The sequence below is a fragment of the Garra rufa genome, chromosome 16 (genome assembly GCF_049309525.1).
Source record: "Garra rufa chromosome 16, GarRuf1.0, whole genome shotgun sequence".
Lineage (NCBI taxonomy): Eukaryota > Metazoa > Chordata > Actinopteri > Cypriniformes > Cyprinidae > Garra > Garra rufa.
Genome location: NC_133376.1, coordinates 33129461 through 33147903, shown reverse-complemented (window position 1 = coordinate 33147903; position 18443 = coordinate 33129461). Strand labels below are relative to the sequence as shown.

The following is an 18443-nucleotide window of genomic DNA, read 5'->3' as shown; positions in this document are numbered from 1 at the left end:
ATTTGTTCATGTTTAAAAGAACTTACCACATTGTAATAATTTTTAGTGAGCTGAGGAACATCAAGTCCTTTTACTGCTTTTGGAGAAATTGGTTTCTCTGGGGAAAAAAAGAAAGGGAAACCTGTTTTATTTCATTATGCTCACTAGGGCAAAACATGTAAGAAAATATCTTGGATTGGCCACTCACCACATGGCTTGACCTCTCGGACATAATTACTAGGGAACCAGCCGGTTTTGCCATTAAGGGTTCCCTCCCACCATCCACCTTCCTCCTGGCGTGTGACATGGATCAGCTCACCCTTGCTGAAAGACAGCTCGTCCTCATTGTTCTGCTTGAAATTGAAGCGTGCCTTGACCACCAGCTGCCCACCACCTCCATTCTCCGACATTTCCTGGACACAAAAGCAACAGGTGAAGAACTTCAGTATGCAGTATTCAGTGTTACTTTAATGATGATGTTAATGGTAATCACAACAACACACTAATTTATGCATGTCAAGTGTCTACAACAAAAAAATTGTGATCTATTCACATCCAGAACTAAATACTGAACGCCTTGAGAAATATGGAGATACTAGACAAGCCACTAATAATAACCATAATCAGTCTATGGTAAGCAAGTTGTAACATTAAATGACTAGGGCTGAGAAAAAAAAAATGTGTTTTTTTTGTGATTATCATTTGCCGTTGGTGTTGAACACAATTAACACAGCATCCAGTGATTTTATTATTTATTGTGAAAATTAATGTGCAACATTAACTTGTTTCTCAGCTCTCATTTAAACTGAGACAGAAATATAAACATCCACATCTAAATGTCACATTTAATATAATGGGCTTATGTGAATATTGTTTTAAATTCCTTTAAAAGTTGTTAGAACTTAATCATTTTATAGTTTAGGTGTTGAATTTGTATAATTCCATTTCCATTATTTAAAACAGCAAATATTAAAAAAACAAAACAGCTCTATTTTTAAACTATTTGAGTACTGGGTGGCAAAATTGTTATTATTCGCATTATTAATTCATTATTATACATGTTACATGGTTAGAACAATAATGTTATAAGATAACAGAGCAGTAAATCTGAACAAATAATTAAAATGAAAGCCGAAATATAATGCAGAATGCACTGATAATCTTATTGCGGTTATTTGCATGCTCAAGTTCCTTTAGTTCAGGATTAGTTCACTTCCAGAATAAAAATCCTCCTGATAATTTACTGACCCATGTCATCCAAGATGTCTTTCTTTCTTCAGTCGAAAAGAAATTAGAGTTTTTGAGGAAAACATTCTAGGATTTTTCTACATATAGTGGAAGTCAATGGGAGCCAACGGGTTGAAGGTCCAAATTGCAGTTTCAATGCAAAAGGCTCTACATGATGAAATAAGAATTTATCTAGTTTTTAACCACAAATACTGTCTTGCACGTGTATTCACTTATTATGTAATCAGGTTTTCTCCTCCAACTTCAAAATCGTCCAACATCGTTGTTTTACCATTTTTTGTAAAGGATGTTTGACTGTCTTTGCATGTTCACTCTGCAAACACTGGGTCAGCACTTCTGCCTACATTATGTCACGTGAGAAAATTAGCGATTGTTTCACTTGACAAGACCCTTATTCCTCTGCTGGGATCATGTAGAGCACTTTGAAGCTGCACTGAAACTGATTTGGACCTTCAACCCATTGGCTCCCATTGAAGTCCACTATATGGAAAAAATCCTGAAATGTTTTCCTCAAAAACCTTAATTGCTTTTTGACTGAAGAAAGAAAAACATGAACAACTTGGATGACGTGGGTGAGAAAATTATCAGGAAATTTTCATTCTGGAAGTGTAACTGTTTGATGCATTTCTTTACAATTCAGTGGTAGTGACCTTATTAAGCCCATCCAAATCAAAATCTTTAAAAAAAAAGAAAAGTAAACTCATTCTAAAAAACTGGGTATTAAGTTCTAGATTAATCTATTATTTTTATGTTTTGGCATTGAATGAAAAAACGTAATTACTTCTCCAAGAATGTTTTGTTGTCATTAAAGACTGTATAAATGAGCATTTACAGCATTTTTCATATTTCTTACCACAGCTTTTGACTGCCTCCGTAAAGACCTGCTGGACTTTAAGGTGGGAACAGCTTGTGTAGGGGCTGACAGGCTAGGAGCAGAGGCACTGGACTGTGGACATGATCGTTTAGGGGTATCTGGATACAATGAGAAAAGAAAGTTTTAAAAATACAGAAGGGAAAGTTTATATCCGATAACATTTCTCACTTACAGAGACCATTTGTGGGTGATCACTGGTTTATAAATTTACTAATATGGATATACAGAAAATCCAGAATAAGGTTACTAAGGGCTGAGTCTACACCCCTTTTCAGAGGTGACTCTTTACTGGAGAACTCTTCATTTTAGTTCAGCATGACCTGTTACACTTGGAAAATAGATGAATGACATGCATAAAAATATGAAGTAGCATTAACAAATGTTGCCACCTTTGATTTTTCATACAGTGTGACAGTCAAATTACTTCATGCCATATGATTTAATGCCACACTACATTACGCTGTATGATTTATTGTCACATCATATTTCACATCATGAGGTGTCAAAATTTGTAATGGTAGAATTCACACTACCATTAATGAACAACATACACTACTGTTTACAAGTTTAGGGTCCGTTTTTTATAAACATTTTTTTTTCCAGCAAGGATGCATTAAATTGATCATAAGTGACAGTGACGACATTTAAAATGTTACAAAAGATTTGTATTTCAAATTCCAAATTTCACTTTTGGAATCTCTATTCATCAGAAAATACCTTAGCAAACAAATATTAAGCAACAAATTAAGTGTTTGCTAAAAAATATGATAAATAAAATGTTTGTTGAACAGAAAATCAGCATATTCGAATGATTTCTAAAGGATCATGTGACACTGAAGACTGGAGGAATAATGCTGAAAATTCAGCTTTGCCATCACCTAGATTTTTAGAAAATATTAAAATTGTAATATTTCACAATATTACTGTCTGTGCTGTATTTTTGATCAAATAAATGCAGCATTGGTTAGACATTTCAATAGTAGTATATGTTTCTGTATTTAAACTTGATTCTAAATTTCATTAGCAAAAACTGTGCAAAATTAAATTTTTCCAGCTCAATAATTTGACAAAAATTTTTTGTTTTATTAATTTTTTTTTTAAAGCTATGCATTACACCCAGGACATGGAAAATGGTCTGTCAGACCTGCTAAATGTAGTACAGAGTCAACCCAGGTCACTGTTATCTTTAAACACTGACAACTAGAGCTCTCACTCACTCACCCATTTGTGATTCTGTCATAACTGTGAAGTTAAACTACCAATAGTCCACAGCATTTGCAAATGGGTCACAAAAAACAACTGCTGAAAGCAGCCAAACACACACTCACCAATGTATGACAACAAGTGTCAGAGAAATCACAGCCTATTTACTTAACATGTGCTCCAGTCTGACCAAAGCAAGGCTTGAAACTCTTGAACATGCTCTTTATTCACAAAAACTACATTGCACTCTCATCAAATCTTAGCAGACGATGATAAGCTCGAGTTAATTTGCTATGAGCAATCTGTCGTTCATAAACCGAGGGAGATAAGGGATGAGGAGGCATGCAGTATGCAGCAATAGAAGAAAACAGTCAGGTGCCCCGTTTGCTGCACTCTGGGTCCTGACAGATCTCCAGCGCTGCAGGGGCCTCTGGGTCTCTTTACTGACTCACACGTCGCTGTTCTCACCCGCTCCATCTACACAATAAAAGCTCAGCATGTCTGCTGGATTTCACGGCAGGCTCTTTCCGAACACCCACGGCGTACAAACAGTGTGTGTGAACCTGCTCCAAGCGCTCCTCAGTAGAGGTCGACCGATGTATCGGTTTTGCCGATTAATCGGCACCGATAGTTGATTGGCCGAACTATCGGTTATCGGCAAAAATCCTTGCCGATAGTTTTTCCGGGTTGCGTTCTTTGCTGAAGCGGCTCACGCTCCGCTGTCATGGAGTATGAGAGGTTAAGCCCTAGACCAATGTTTAATGCCAGGATTGTTACCATATATTTGTATTGATTTATATCCAGCTGTTTATATTCTTAGCCAGCAAAGTTGCAGGTGTAAAGACATGAGAAAGTAAACTGTGTTCATTCAGCCGACAAAATCAGTCACAGCGCGCCATAGTTTTACATTACACATCTTTCCTACATCGTTCATAAAGACTTGACCCTGTGCTGGAAAATTGAGTATTGTGCATTTAAGCAAACTATTTGTATTTCTGTAGCTCTAATTAAGTCTGTATGCTTAATACAGAGCTATAATTTATGTTTTAGCCTTTTCTTCAGGCCGTTAAAGCATGGTGAGTTTGCATCTTGTTACGCACTTTATTTCACAATGCCATTTTCCTGTTCCTATTTGATTTTAATAACTGATCAACAAAAATATCTATTAAAAATTAAGATAAAAATAATACAAAACGAAATTCGTTAAAGAAGGGATTTTCCACAAATAAAAACGTACGAAGTTGTCAAAAATTGTGTCTGACCCTCTCCAATTCTCCTGGCGTATTGCCGTCCAATTCATACCACGTCCTTTATGACATTTACAAATTACACAAACTTCTTTCGTAATTAACATATTAAACTGAAACAAAACAAAAACAAATAATATTTTAACATAAATGTAAAACAGAAAAGAAATTGTTTCTGAAATGGCTGCAATATAGATCGCACTTTCTCTTTCCGTTTCATGTTTAAACTAACCTTTGCCGCTTTTTTGATCATTCTTGAAGTAAACATTTGCCCGTTTGGTGATTAAATAAACTGTTTTAGATTTATGCTTTAACTATACAACGCGTCCTGTATGTGTGTGTGATACCTGCAAGTTGTCCGCGCAACACAGCGCTGCACTTTTGTTCGGTTTCATTAAAGGGTGGGTGAAAAATAGATTCTCCGACGCACCTCAATCCTCTCTTCAATGAGCGTGTGTTTTTCCCGCATATGGCACGCGTGCGCGCCAGAAACGCGGCTGGCTTCATTGCACAGAATTTCCACAGTGAGCTAAGTGTGTATTGTTTGACAGTGTGAGCTATCAATCGCAGTTTTTGACTTTACATGTGCCTTCATTTCTGCCGTTTATAATGCAGTACTATTAGATGCACTGACAGACTTTCAATTGCTCTTTGTGTTTGTTCGTCCTAAAAAGCTTGATTGCAGATGCAGTTAATGCACTTGGATTTTCAAATACTTTTATACGAAACTGATGTACACACAGTCAGTTATGTTTTCAGAGCAGGACAAAACATCTGATACATCGAAATAGATCTGTGCATTCGTTTGAATGCAGCCTGTTAAAGCTGCCTCTGTCTGATCTCATCAGTAATAATCAAACGAAAAAGAAAAAAAACTATTTCTGTAAACTTGCCGACACTTAAAGAACACTAATTTTAAATAAGTAATTATTTTAAAAAGCAGCCTGCTTATATAATAAAAAAAATGTTAAAATTTAAAGATTCCCACCCCTTTACAATGAGCCCATTTGTAACATCAACTAAGATTGATGAAAGCTGTAGAATAGAAGTGTTGTTCCTTGTTAGAGTGTTAATTTCAACATTTACTGATATATTGTTAAATTTCGAAGTTCATTTTGTTAACATTAATGAACTGTGAAATAACTTTAATGATCAATTTATAATTAATATTAATATTTTTATTCATTTACAAAGTATGGTTTAGTATTTATTTTTTTAAATAGTAGAGCACTATTTTAGTTGGCCTTCAATATCCATTTTCAAAAACTATCGGTTAATTAATCGGTATCGGCCAGCGTGGTCCAACCTAGCTATCGGTATCGGTAAAAACCAATATCGGTCGACCTCTACTCCTCAGCCAACACAACAGAGAACCCAGATAAGGCCAGGCGAGGGAACGTCTTCTCTATGCCTTAAGCACACTTCAGAGTGAAAAACTCACTGCTTCATCATAGAGATCGTTTTAACTCAAATCCAGTCAAATCGATCTGCCCCCTCTTAATCTGCACTCATTAGTGAGTCATTCCGAAGAACCAACAACACTTTAATCTTACTTTAAAGGGATAGTTCACCCAAAAATGAAAATTCTGTCATTAATTACTCAACCTTGTGTCATTCCAAACTGGTAAGACCTTCGTTTATCGTCAGAACACAAATAAGATATTTCTGATGAAATCCATCCCTGCATAAACAGCAATGCAACTGACACGTTTAAGGTCCAGAAAGGTAGTAAGGACATGATTAAAATAGTCCATAGTAAAATGTGGTGTGGTAATTTCATCGAAGACTGACAAGAACACAAGAAATTGTTGAATAAATGTGTTATTTTTGTTTTCTTTGTGCACAAAAAGTATTATTGTAGCTTCATGACATTACTGAACCACTGATGATGACTATTTTAAAGATGTCATTACTACATTTCTGGGCCTTGAAAGAATCAGTTGCGTTGATGTCAATGCACAATCAGAAAGCTCTCGGATTTTATCAAAAAATATCCTAATTTGCTCTGATGATGAATAAAGGTCTTACGGATTTGGAACGACATGAGGGCGAGTTAATAATAACAGAATTGTCAGTTTTGGGTTATCTATCACTTTAAAAATAAAAACTAGGGCTGCACGATAGGTCGTTTCAGCATCGTCATCGCGATGCACGCATGCGCGATAGTCACATCGTGGCAGTCACGATGCAGGGCAAAAAAAAAATTATGTGTGTCTGATTTTAAAATGTACTTTCTATATTTCTAAACTTTCTATTCACGGATCTATATTTGTCTAAAATAAAGTAATTAACTCATATTTAAGGGTTCTTTAAAAACTACAATGCACACGTTGCTTCACCTACTTCATGCATGCAGTCTCTGCGTGCGCATGGCGAAATGAGCGCGGGTGCAAAAGGATGCAAAAGGGATGCTGCTGACCAAAAACAGGTGCTTTGTCGGGAGTGCCTGGCAGATGTTGCCACAACTCGCGGAAACACTACGAATTTAAGGGACCGTTCACATGTCGCGCCTTAAAACGCGTGGAAAACGCTAGACGCGTCGCGTTCTCCTTCTTTCCAAAGCGCTCTGTAACTTGAGTGGCAGAGCCATATAAAAAGAGAGTTGCGACACTCCCATAGGCTTCCATAGGAACTGAGGAATGCGGAAGTAAAGCGTGTCATGGAGCGGTCAATAGTTCCAAACAAACAATAGCTCCTGCATTGAAGCCCATTCATTTCAGCGCTTCTCAAGCACAGTCGCAAGTATATTGAAGAAATTACTGCATTTATTTACATTTTAACGCATCAGTTGACCTCTCGAAAAACTGGCCAATAGTGGTGTTTTATGAAGCGTGTTATAGTTAATGTTTATCGTTAAAAAATAAACAGTTAAACTGTAAATGCAGCTGGATAACGTGAGAAACACCGTAATAGCGACCATAACCAGATACTAGTTGTCATATTTTTATGTTTTTAGTCTTTCTGCAATCTTTCTCTCACTGTAGGAGGTTGAATGAGTTTCAGTAAAGACTGCATTCAAGAAACACGATAAAAATGTATGCTGAATGCAATTCGTTGCCTTGTGTTTTTTTTAACATTATTTTCATCTTTTCTATTATGTTAAATGCCATTTTTGCTTGCCTTTTATAATATTCACTTATGTTGTATATTTGAATATCATAAAACAAGAGTAAATTACTTTTTTTATTTAACATTAAATCGTTAAATCGAAACATATAAAAAAATGAGTGTTTGATCAAGTCCAAATACACATGCAGATGTATTTAACCTTAAATATTACACTAACTGTAATATAAATACTATATTAGAAAATGTTATCTTTTAAATGGTCAGGATCATTATTGCACATATTAAGTACAAAAAAAAATCCTCAAAATATTTACTAAATAGAACTTAACTATATATATTACAGTTATTTAATTGAATAAAAGTTACACTTAAGGTGTTTGGTCACATTTGACTGCCAAAGAGTATGAGAACATATTAATTATGTCTCTTTATCACTCCCCAGAATAAAATGCGATTGTAAAGCGTATTCAGAGAAGTTATCAATACACAATCAATGCACATTATGTGTTAATAATTACTCGAAATTGCTGCAAATATAGTAAAACTGCTGTCTATCCTATTTAACTCCGTTCAAACACATTGACAGCGCGGAGCTGTTTGGAACTATTGAGAGCTCCATGAACCACGTGACCGTGCGGCGGCGAGATCAAAGCGTGTCGCAACTCTCTTTTTATATGGCTCTGTTGAGTGGCAGAGTGGCGTCTGCCGTTGCTAAGCAACCATGACCCGCGCTCTCCGAAAGACGTGAAAGTTTCAGCAAAGATAAATAAACAAAGATAAATGGATTTCCAAAACTAAAAATTGCTTGCAGTAGCTCTGCTGCTAAAAAATGTTATCCCTGTAACAGCTATGATCAGCTAGCTGTTCCTCCATCTTGGCTAAGCTTTTCGTGAAAGGAAGAAGCTGATTTCCCTTTCATCAGGGTAAAAGAAACATTAATTATTAATTTCATATTAGAGCCTTGATTTGCCTGAATTGACAGTGAATAAGGTGAGTCAAACTGTTTATGAAACTACCCAAAATAAGCTTTAAAAAGTATTTTATTTCAGGGTTTTGAAAATTCTTACAAAATTACTCCAATTATTCTTGAATTATTATTTGATTTTTAAGCAGTTCAAAACAACCTGATGAACATAAATGAATTTGTACACATCGCAATATATATCGCAAGAAAAAAATATATCGCAATGTAATTTTTCCCCAATATCGTGCAGCCCTAATAAAAACTGTTTGGGTTGATATGGAAGCCTGTTTCTGTCACTGAATAAAAAATATAAAAGGTAATTGCAACTTTTTATCTAACCATTTAGACTTTTTTTCTCACAACTGCAAGCAATTATCTCACAATTCTGACATTTTTCTTAGAATTGCATGATACAAACTCTTTTTATAATATGATATAAACTCACAATTGCAAGTTATAAAGCAGACAAACATGCATTTCTGAGAAATAAAGTCAGAATTGTGAGATATAAACTCATAATTCTGACTTTTTTCTCAGATTTTTTTCTCAGCAATTGCAAGTTAAGTCAGAATTATGAGAAATAAACTCGCAATACTGAGAACATATCAGTCTATTTCAAAATTGTACTTTATAACTCACAATTGCGAGTTTATATTTCACAATTCGGAAAAAAATGTCAATGAGTTATATGAAATTTTGTTTTAACTTGCAATTTAGACTATTTTTCTCACAATTTTGAGTTTATATCACGCAATTCTAAGAAAAAGTGTCAGAATTTTACGTTTGTATCATGCAATTCTGAGAAAAAAAAAATCAGAATTGTCTCACAAAAGTTGCACTAACCTTTTTTTTACTTTTTATTCAGTGGCGGAAACGGGCTTCCATAAGCTGAGGCTTCTTTACAAAAAAAGTCATCCTACCAACCCAAACATTAAAAAGTGTCTGTGTGTATAGATATAAATATTGGTAAACTATGCCTTTAAGAAACCTGTCTGCAGAAAGTGGTAAACCAAGAGGTGACTGGTGTGTAAAACTGCTGAGAAGCAATCTCGTGGAACTTGAGGAAGACGTGCAAAAACAAGGAGGACACATTCTCCTCTAAAGGCAACAGCCACAGGGAACTGTGGGAAACATGACAAGGAAGCAAAACCTGAGAATAACTACATGCCTCATGGATTCCGCATGCTTATGCAGATGCAGTCAGCCGCCCGGACAGGCCCTACAAAAAGCAACTGTCTGTTGCCTCCAGTAGTAGAGAACAGCTGCAGCTGAAAGACACAGATGCGGGTTCGACCCCAGACAAATCACCTCTTGAGCAAATACAAGAGGTCACTCATCCTCATCCTGAGAAAAATGCGATGTGTATCTCATGTTTACTGCACACTTCGACTGAATTAAAAGGTGCAAAAGTGTGCCTTTCACTGAGATTAACTTGCACAGGCATGTGATATCTACCACAACCATATTCACAGGTTTCTAAAAATGAACTGCAACTGATAATGGAATAAAAATATGTTTACTGAACCACTTGAGAATAGAATCATTATACCTACTTAGAAAAAACAAAACCCGCTGATGCTAGCAGGATGAAGGAGGACAGTTGTTGCAACAGGTCCTAAGGGAACACGCAACAGGAAAGATATGGCTCATTTCCACCAGAACCATAACACTGAGTGATTACTGAGTGCCTACAATGCTGCTTGTAAACAGAGACATTCTTTGTAGTTTATAAGTGACCATCAGGAGCTCATTTTCTCAAAATGTCTTTAAGACACACTGTTGTGTGCAAGCCTTGTTTTAGACTGTCTGCTCTGCCTAGCAAAACACTCAGAAGTGTTAATGCCACCCAAACTAGGTGTTAAAGGGAATATTCTGTCATTAATTATGCACCGTTTCAAACACATTAGAACACAAATTAAGACATTTTTGATTAAATGCAACAGTTTTCTGACCCTGCATAGAAAGCAATGGTGCTATTACGCATCCAAGCTTAAAAAAAAAATCAAGGTTGAACCTCTGATGAACTATTTTAATGATGTTCTTACTACCTTTCTGGGCCTTGAACGTGGTAGTACCGTTGCTGTCTATCCAGGGTCAGAGAGCTCTCAGATTTCATCAAAAATATCTTCAATGTGCTCTGAAGATGAATGAAGGTCTTACGAGTTCGGACCAACATGAGGGTGAGCAACTAATGACAGAATTTTCATTTTTGGGTGAACTATCCCTTTAACAAATTCAGGCTTTTTGGGCCAGATGAGAACTGGTCTTTTCTTCTGTTTTAATGTCTTCTGCTTAAAAGCTAAATCAAATTTTTTATAACTGATTAATTTTGCAGACTGAACACTTATTAAACTGAACCGAATAAACACAGAACTGACTCGAGCTGAATAATGACACTACTTTCTTCAGCAGAGCAGCTTGCTGAATTGGACTTGTTTCATAATAAATGAACTTCATACAGTTATTGAACTGAACTGAACCAACATTATTGTCTTGCCACAGGCAGCTCCTTTATAGCAGAATCGGGTTTTGCTTTATTTTTGCAATTTACATCATTGATTCTGTTACTTTCCTGTTTCCTGAGAAGCTGCTTTGAAACTATCTCTATTGTATAAAGCAACATTCAGACTACACGATCTTGGCCCCAATTTGCCACGATCTGCTTGATGTATGGCGGTGTGGGAATTTGTATACGACAATGAGCTCGAAAAGATCTGATCGTTTCATCTTGTGTAGTGTGTCATAGTGCACAACATGTCTGCGACGCTTCACAACATCAACACAGAAAGACTAGCATGTGTCATTTTCTTTCGTTGCACACAACAAGAATTTTACAATGGAGGAAATGTTCGTGGAGCTATGGCAACAATACTCCTGCATTTATGATGAGGGACTACTGTAACAGAGTGAAAAAAGGTCAAATAAAAACTATTTTACCTCAGTTCTCTTTGACAGTCCATTGAATCATCTTCATGCTATACATATTTGTGACTACTGTCAGGTTTTCTTTCTTTTTTGTGGCTTTTCTGATGACATGACTGGGGAAAACATGGTGTTTGCTAGCCATTGTTTGTTTACTTTCATGGCACCTTCTGTCTAGTCCTGCTGTATGGATAACAACATGCACGTCGTTTATGACGGCATACAATGAATGATCGGGTAGCATTGTGTAGTCTGACGTTTCTTGTTCACAACACGACATGATTTTATGAGTCAAAATCGAATAATCGGACACAGTGACTGTCGCAACTGACAAAAAAAGTTGTGTAGTCTGAACGGGGCTTAAAGTGCAATAAAAAAGTGGCTTGAGTTGAGAAGAAACTTACCAATGACAAGACAAAGCTGATGCCTACAGTACTCTAGGAAAGAAACGGCATGGATTAACAATGAAGAACATATGGCCATAACATTATGAATTACCTTGAGTTGCGATGTTTATTGCTGAGAGTGTTGACAGAACCTTGTTGAAGTTCTCCCCAGTATATAAATTTTCTGGATCAAAGCCCTAAAAGAAAGACACAAGTCAAACACGAGAAAAACTGTCCACAGACAGTGGAAAATAAGTAGAGTTGGGTTTTATCTATACATAAAAAATAGGGGTATAAATCATTTAAATCAAGATACGATCTGACACAGATTATCTTGGCCAGCAATATGATATTTGCAACATGGTTTGATTAGATTCAAGGGCCTATGATTGATTAATATTGATATCATGATATTATGTGCATATTTTACACAACCAAATGCAACCGAAATATTATCTGAAAACCCTGACATCCACAACAAAAACACACTTTTGTTTTTTTAAACAATTTAGAAAAGATTAATCGATTTTTACAAGCTACATCTATATAGCAAATCTCATTTGATCAATGCAATGATCCATATCGATTTATCACGACACCCCTATAAAGAACCCTGCTAAAAAGATTTACTGGTTAGGCAAAACAACTTGTGACCCACATTTTGAGATGCTGGTTTGGCGTTTGGTCTGCAGGCCTTGTCAGACGCTGGGTACAGACAGCTATCCCCTTTCTTGCTAAGGATACGGTTTCATGTTTTAAATAAAACATAATAGCGTTTACACAGCAATGCAAGATACATCTGTCTTTTTATTTGCTGAGCACTATGGAAGCCGCAACAAGATGAACAGGCAATGCAATGTTTTAAGATTACATTTACCAATTGCTTTGGGACATTTGTTATCTGTTGTTTGCATCTCATCAATAATTTAACAGGCTCATACCAAGCTTAAGCTTGTGTTTCAATACTTCTCGTTTTCAGCTCATTTAAAAGCAGAAGTGAAAGTTATGCGACTGGCTTCTCTGTCTATTCACATGACTTGCATCAACCATATGCCCACTGGCCCTTTCAAAGAGCATGAGATGAAAGCTTTCTTAAAAATAGATACAAGAAAACACTTCCATGATTATATTCTTAAAATCTTGGCTGATAATGACTATATATTATATATCGATTATGATATATACAAGGAGTGGTGGCCACAATTATTAAAACACTAGTATTTTCAGCAGCTAAAAATGGTTTTAAGTCAGTTATTTCTATCTTTTGCTGTATTGTGTCAGTAGGAAATATCAGTTTACATTTTCAAACGTTCATTTTGCCATTAATTGTAATAATCCTTTGAGCTTATTGTTTGAACAAAGAGTCTGAGACAGACTAAATCCAGAAGAACCGTGGCAGCGTCTCCAAGATGCTTCAAGAAACTAGACTGCAAAGATACAATAATGTTAAAAGTAAAAACTGTTGGATGAGAAAAAAAAATATGTAAAATGAGGATGCTGTCAAAAATAATGTCATAAATGGGTTTTGTTGATCTATTTCTAACTAAATCTACATTTGGTGTGACCATCCTTTGTGTTTAAAGCAGCTTTTGCCCTATAGCTTTGCAGGTAGGTCTCTTGAAGCATCTTGGAGACATTGCCACAGTTCTTCTGGATTTAGTTTGTCTCCGTTTTTTTCTGTTTCTTCATGTCATTCACAGACAGACTGGATGATAAAGAGATCAGATCTCTGTTATTACAATTGATGGCAAAATAAATGTTTTGAAATGTAAACTGATATTTCCTACACACTGACACACTACAGCAAAAGATAGAAATGACAGTCTTAAAACCAGTTTTTAGCTGCTGAAAATACTAGTGTTCTAATAACTGTATTTTTTTTATTTTATGGAATATTTTCAACTTTGATCATTTCCAACGAAATAGTAGACCTAACAAAATTTGATTTAAATTAAATTTAAACGGTTAGGTCAGAGAGTCAGATGTCAATTCAGCAACTGCTCTGATGAATTCAGTGAGCTCATTAAGTGAAGAATATGGCAGACAAGCAATGCAGAATAAAATGCAATAAAATAAAAATAAAACTCATTGAAGTTGTTCAAATGAGTCATCTGTTGGAGTACATTGACATTTTTATTTTTGTGTTCAGTTCTCGAAGACAGGACAACTCAATAAAAACATGTGCATTCTTTTTATCTAATATAGTTAGAAATTACACTGTAAAATCATTTACAAATCAGGTAAACTTGAAGCATTACAATAAACAGGGGCATAACTGAGAGAAACTATACTTGATTACCATATTTTCAGCCAGTTTTTTGTTATCGCCACCTATTCCCAGCTCCTCTTACCCTCAGCCCTCCTTGTCCAGCTTCATACTGCTGTTTTACAGCATCACCACAAATTATAGGGATAAGGAGCAATAATTTGTGCTGCTGAGTGAGACTTAGTCTAGCCAAAGATCATAGCATTACACTTTTATAATAGCAAGTCGAGTTGATTCCATTTTCTTCAGCAGATATCATTAGTTCATTATCATTAGTGCCAGTAATTGTGTCTGAATGGCCGTTTAGCAGTGGTCGAAGACAGCATTGTCCATGCATAGAATACATTTTTAAATTGAGTAAATGCATGTTTGTTTATATTGACATTTCTGTGCATCTCATTCGCTCCCATTTAATTGCATTATCACATATGAGTGTGAGTCTACCATTAGCCTTCTAAATAGTTCTGAGGCAAGATGTTCAATTTATACACTTACAAATGGGTTTCGACCATAAAAAGTGAAGCTATTTTAATAAAGGTCAAACGAAACCTCATTTCTATTAGCAAGCTTGCTATCTTTAAGTCAAACCCCAAACATTACATATGAAGTAGTAACCCAGCACTAATGAGTTATATTTACCGTATATGCAGTCTATCACGCTGTTAGAAGATTTTAAACATAGTTTAAGTGCAAGAACACTGTCATTGCAGAGGGTGTGGCATCATAGTTTGTCAGTAATAGACCTTGCAGACTGACAATGTTTACTGTGATAGATATAATTCTTCAGAAGTCTGTAATACTGCTGCAAGTCAAGACTGTAATAACCATAATAAATGAAATGCACATGCGAAAGAGCTAGTATTACGTGCAGTCTTGTTTACTGGCATATTTAGAGATCACATGTGCAAAACCAAAACAAAACCCTACTCTTTATTTGCCTGTCCTCAGGGAGAGCTAAACTAAATAGATGGGCTGATGGAAGAAGTAGCTACTGTGCATAAACACTCATATAAATTATTAAATACAATATTTAATATAAATTATTAAGACTATGCTAAGTAAATCATTCCTTTATTAAATAAATGCTTGTAAATACAGATTATTTATGATCTACTTCTACCTAAAAGAGTGATATCTTCAGCCTACGGCCCGCATATTAATACACACTCAGCTGTATTTCTCGAAGGCATGACCCTTTACTAGCAAAAGCGTTGCATTTGTGTGATACCAACGCACTCGTGCACATAATTTGTATAGAAAAATGATCTTACCTCAACCTTTAGAGACTGGCATCCTTTTAGAAACTCTCGTATGTTTGCAATGCAGTCCGCTTCGCTTCTGGGTTCAGCTGAATACTGAAAACCAATGAAAGAATGGTGATGTAAATAATCTCAACTTTGCTTCGAGCACACTGCAACGCACAGAACCATCTGAGATCAACAAGACCTCGTTTTTTGAAGTAAATGTCAACCTAGCCTGTGAGCCACATTGTACCCTGCCACTGCCGTCCAGTATCGCATGCTAAATGTCTTTGGCGTTCAGTTTACTAAGTAACTGTTTCTTTGCGTCAGCTTCGCCCTGTTACACAGACACACAACCCGTATCTACGTTAGATCTCAGCGGGCCCTGCCGCACCAGGAAAAGATATTTTGGAGGAAGTGACGATGTTTGCTCAGCAAGATTCTACTTGGACCGCTTGCTTACTAGTGATGGCAAGTCCCGAGTCATTTCGGCGAATCGGTTCTTTTGAACTTTCGAACAGTTCAGTTCAAAGAACCGGTTCAAAATTCAATTCTTTTGCGCATTGACGTCCATGACGTGACATGCAGGACATCCAGGCGTGGAGTATAATATGTTTTGTAAAACTAGTATTTCAGTGAATTTCACAGTTAATTTTTTTTTATTTTGATTGGGAAATTTTTTTATTCACAAACAAAAATTCTTTAAATCGCAGCCTTCTTTTTCTCATTTCTTAATTGAAATCGATGCCTTCCTCAAATCTCTTAGATTGATTAAAAACAAGAAAAGTGAAAGAATTTTGAAATATTATGAAGATTGTTTTGGTAATACCAGTAATGCATAAGGTTCTTCCTCTGTATGTGTTTGTTATTATTATTATTTTCTTATTTTATATATTTATATTAAGTTATTATTATTATTATTTTCTTATTCATCTGTAAATTTTTATCTTTGTATGTGAAACTTTACAAGATGTGTTGTTTTGTCCTATTATTATGTTTTCCTGTAAAGGTCTGTTCTGTACTTTTTGTATGTTAAATGTTTGCATAATAAAAAAATTAAATAAACTCAAAAAAAAAGTATAATATGTTTTTTTCTTTTTAATTGCACTTATCGCAATATATTTTGGATAGATTTGAAAATCCTCCGTTGTAAATATTTAGGCATGAAAGTTTATTTTTCTGATATAAAAAAGATGTTTTTTTTAAATTATTATTTTAATAGAGAACGATTACAACCAAATGTGACCTTTATGGTTAATCTTTGTTTGGTTTTGGGAAAATACCATATGCATAAACAGAAATGGGCTAAAGGAAAATAAATATGAAAATATTATTATATTGAAAAATAGTAAAGCAAATCATGCTAGGTGTCTATGTAAAGCTTTTAAGCTATTTGTATGATCTTATACCCTTTTTAAATTTAATTATTACTATTATTATTTTATTAGTTTATTCTCATTTTCTACATGTTGTAGTCTATATTCAATATTTTTCTATCCTATATGTTGGAAATGACTACTGTCATGTTTATTGGCTGTAATATGACTGGCATTTAAATAAAAAATTATTTACAATTAATAAATATATCATTGTAATAAAGCTATAGACACTTGTTTTTTATTATGTTACGTTTTTATTACATGCCTGCTGCATCAAGTAAAAAAGTCATTTAGAATTTAAATATAATAATTTATTTTGCATTTAAACTAAACAGCCGTACAATTTATTTACACCTATTGCCTAAAAAGTTTTTTTTGTGTGCAAGAATCGTTTAGTCCCATTTCGCGAACCGACTGATTCAATTCGTTTAAAAAAGATCCGATTCAAAAGAATGATTCGTTCACTAATATAACGTAAATAAATTTAACAAGATAAAATCCGTTTGAAAGCGTCGTGTTGAATCAGCAAAGTTTCATGAAATTAAAATATGCTGAAAAGAAATAGGCTACTGGGAGGAAGACAACCAATAACTTATGAGCCCTTATAAAACAGAGAAACTTTTACAAGTTGTTGTAGTGATCAGCACATTCGTTATACTTTTTTAGTGAGCTCTATATTTTCGTCCTATAATTAAAACACGGATTTATAGCATTTAAAGTAAAATAATTTCAACAATTTTATTTAGCAGAAAATCAAAATGAACACCCCAGGTTCTTATTAATAACGACGTTATGTACCATGAGTAAAAAGGGGAGCTGAATTGGTTAGTTAGCAGCAAGGCATGCAGACAGATACAATCATCTAAAATCTGACGGACGTATTAAAATCGCTTTTACAAACGAGTAAATAAAATTGCTTTACAAATGGCCTTGGTATTTTATACTACAGTGAAGATCGACAAGTTTTTCGTTTTTTGAGAATGCGGAACAATTTCTCATGTAACAGGAAGTCAGATTTTCTATCTCGATTAAATTGTGTGCCCTAAATAAACAAACAGTTCAAATACAGATTAATCGCCAAAAATCGTTTCAGAACGTATTCTATGTTTACAAAATGCAATGCATCTCAAAGTGTTACTTGTAACAGCGAGCAATCCGGCATTACGCATCGTGCACCGTCAATTCCGCATGGCTGTATCTAACACTTTATGCATTTATGAAAATACACAATCCACTAACCTGTGACTATTTAATAAAGCAAACATGCATGTGCATATTACCGATTACCTTTAAGATGGTTCCAGGTAGCACTCGCTCCATAAGCTTACACAGGACGACCCCATCTCTAAGCGATGTTTTCAGAAATTCCTCCGGATCAGCGATATTCTTTTTGGGTGAATTAAGCACGCCTAATGTTATTAGCCACGTAACAGTCTGCTCCTCGGGGTTCATAGTTTTAGGCTCAATGGGCCTTTCAGATTTAGATGCACCCTTGGTGCGCCAGCTCACACTATTTGTGTTGAGATGCTACCCACATCCGTCGCGCTTCTGCTTTTTCACTGATGTTACAACGACCATTCAGACCGGCAACTTAGTTCTCCAGTGGACGTCTGCCATATAACCAACATAAAGGCTCTTTGACATTTCAGCGACACAAAAGGAACT

At 35.3% G+C, this 18443-nt stretch overlaps 1 protein-coding gene across 3 annotated transcripts in view; it reads right to left on the bottom strand.

The window, feature by feature from the left end:
• Window positions 1–18230, bottom strand: part of arhgef6 (Rac/Cdc42 guanine nucleotide exchange factor (GEF) 6) — a 50661-nt gene extending 32431 nt beyond the window's left edge. For all 3 annotated transcript variants that reach the window (XM_073820039.1, XM_073820040.1, XM_073820041.1), the window contains exons 1-6: window positions 18066–18230; window positions 15430–15513; window positions 12005–12089; window positions 2081–2199; window positions 188–392; window positions 27–97 (exon numbers count right to left, since the gene is read on the bottom strand). In XM_073820039.1, coding sequence (XP_073676140.1) covers window positions 27–97; window positions 188–392; window positions 2081–2199; window positions 12005–12089; window positions 15430–15513; window positions 18066–18230 — 729 coding nt within the window. The remainder of the gene's footprint in view (window positions 1–26; window positions 98–187; window positions 393–2080; window positions 2200–12004; window positions 12090–15429; window positions 15514–18065) is intronic.
• Between the last annotated feature and the right edge of the window lie 213 nt (window positions 18231–18443).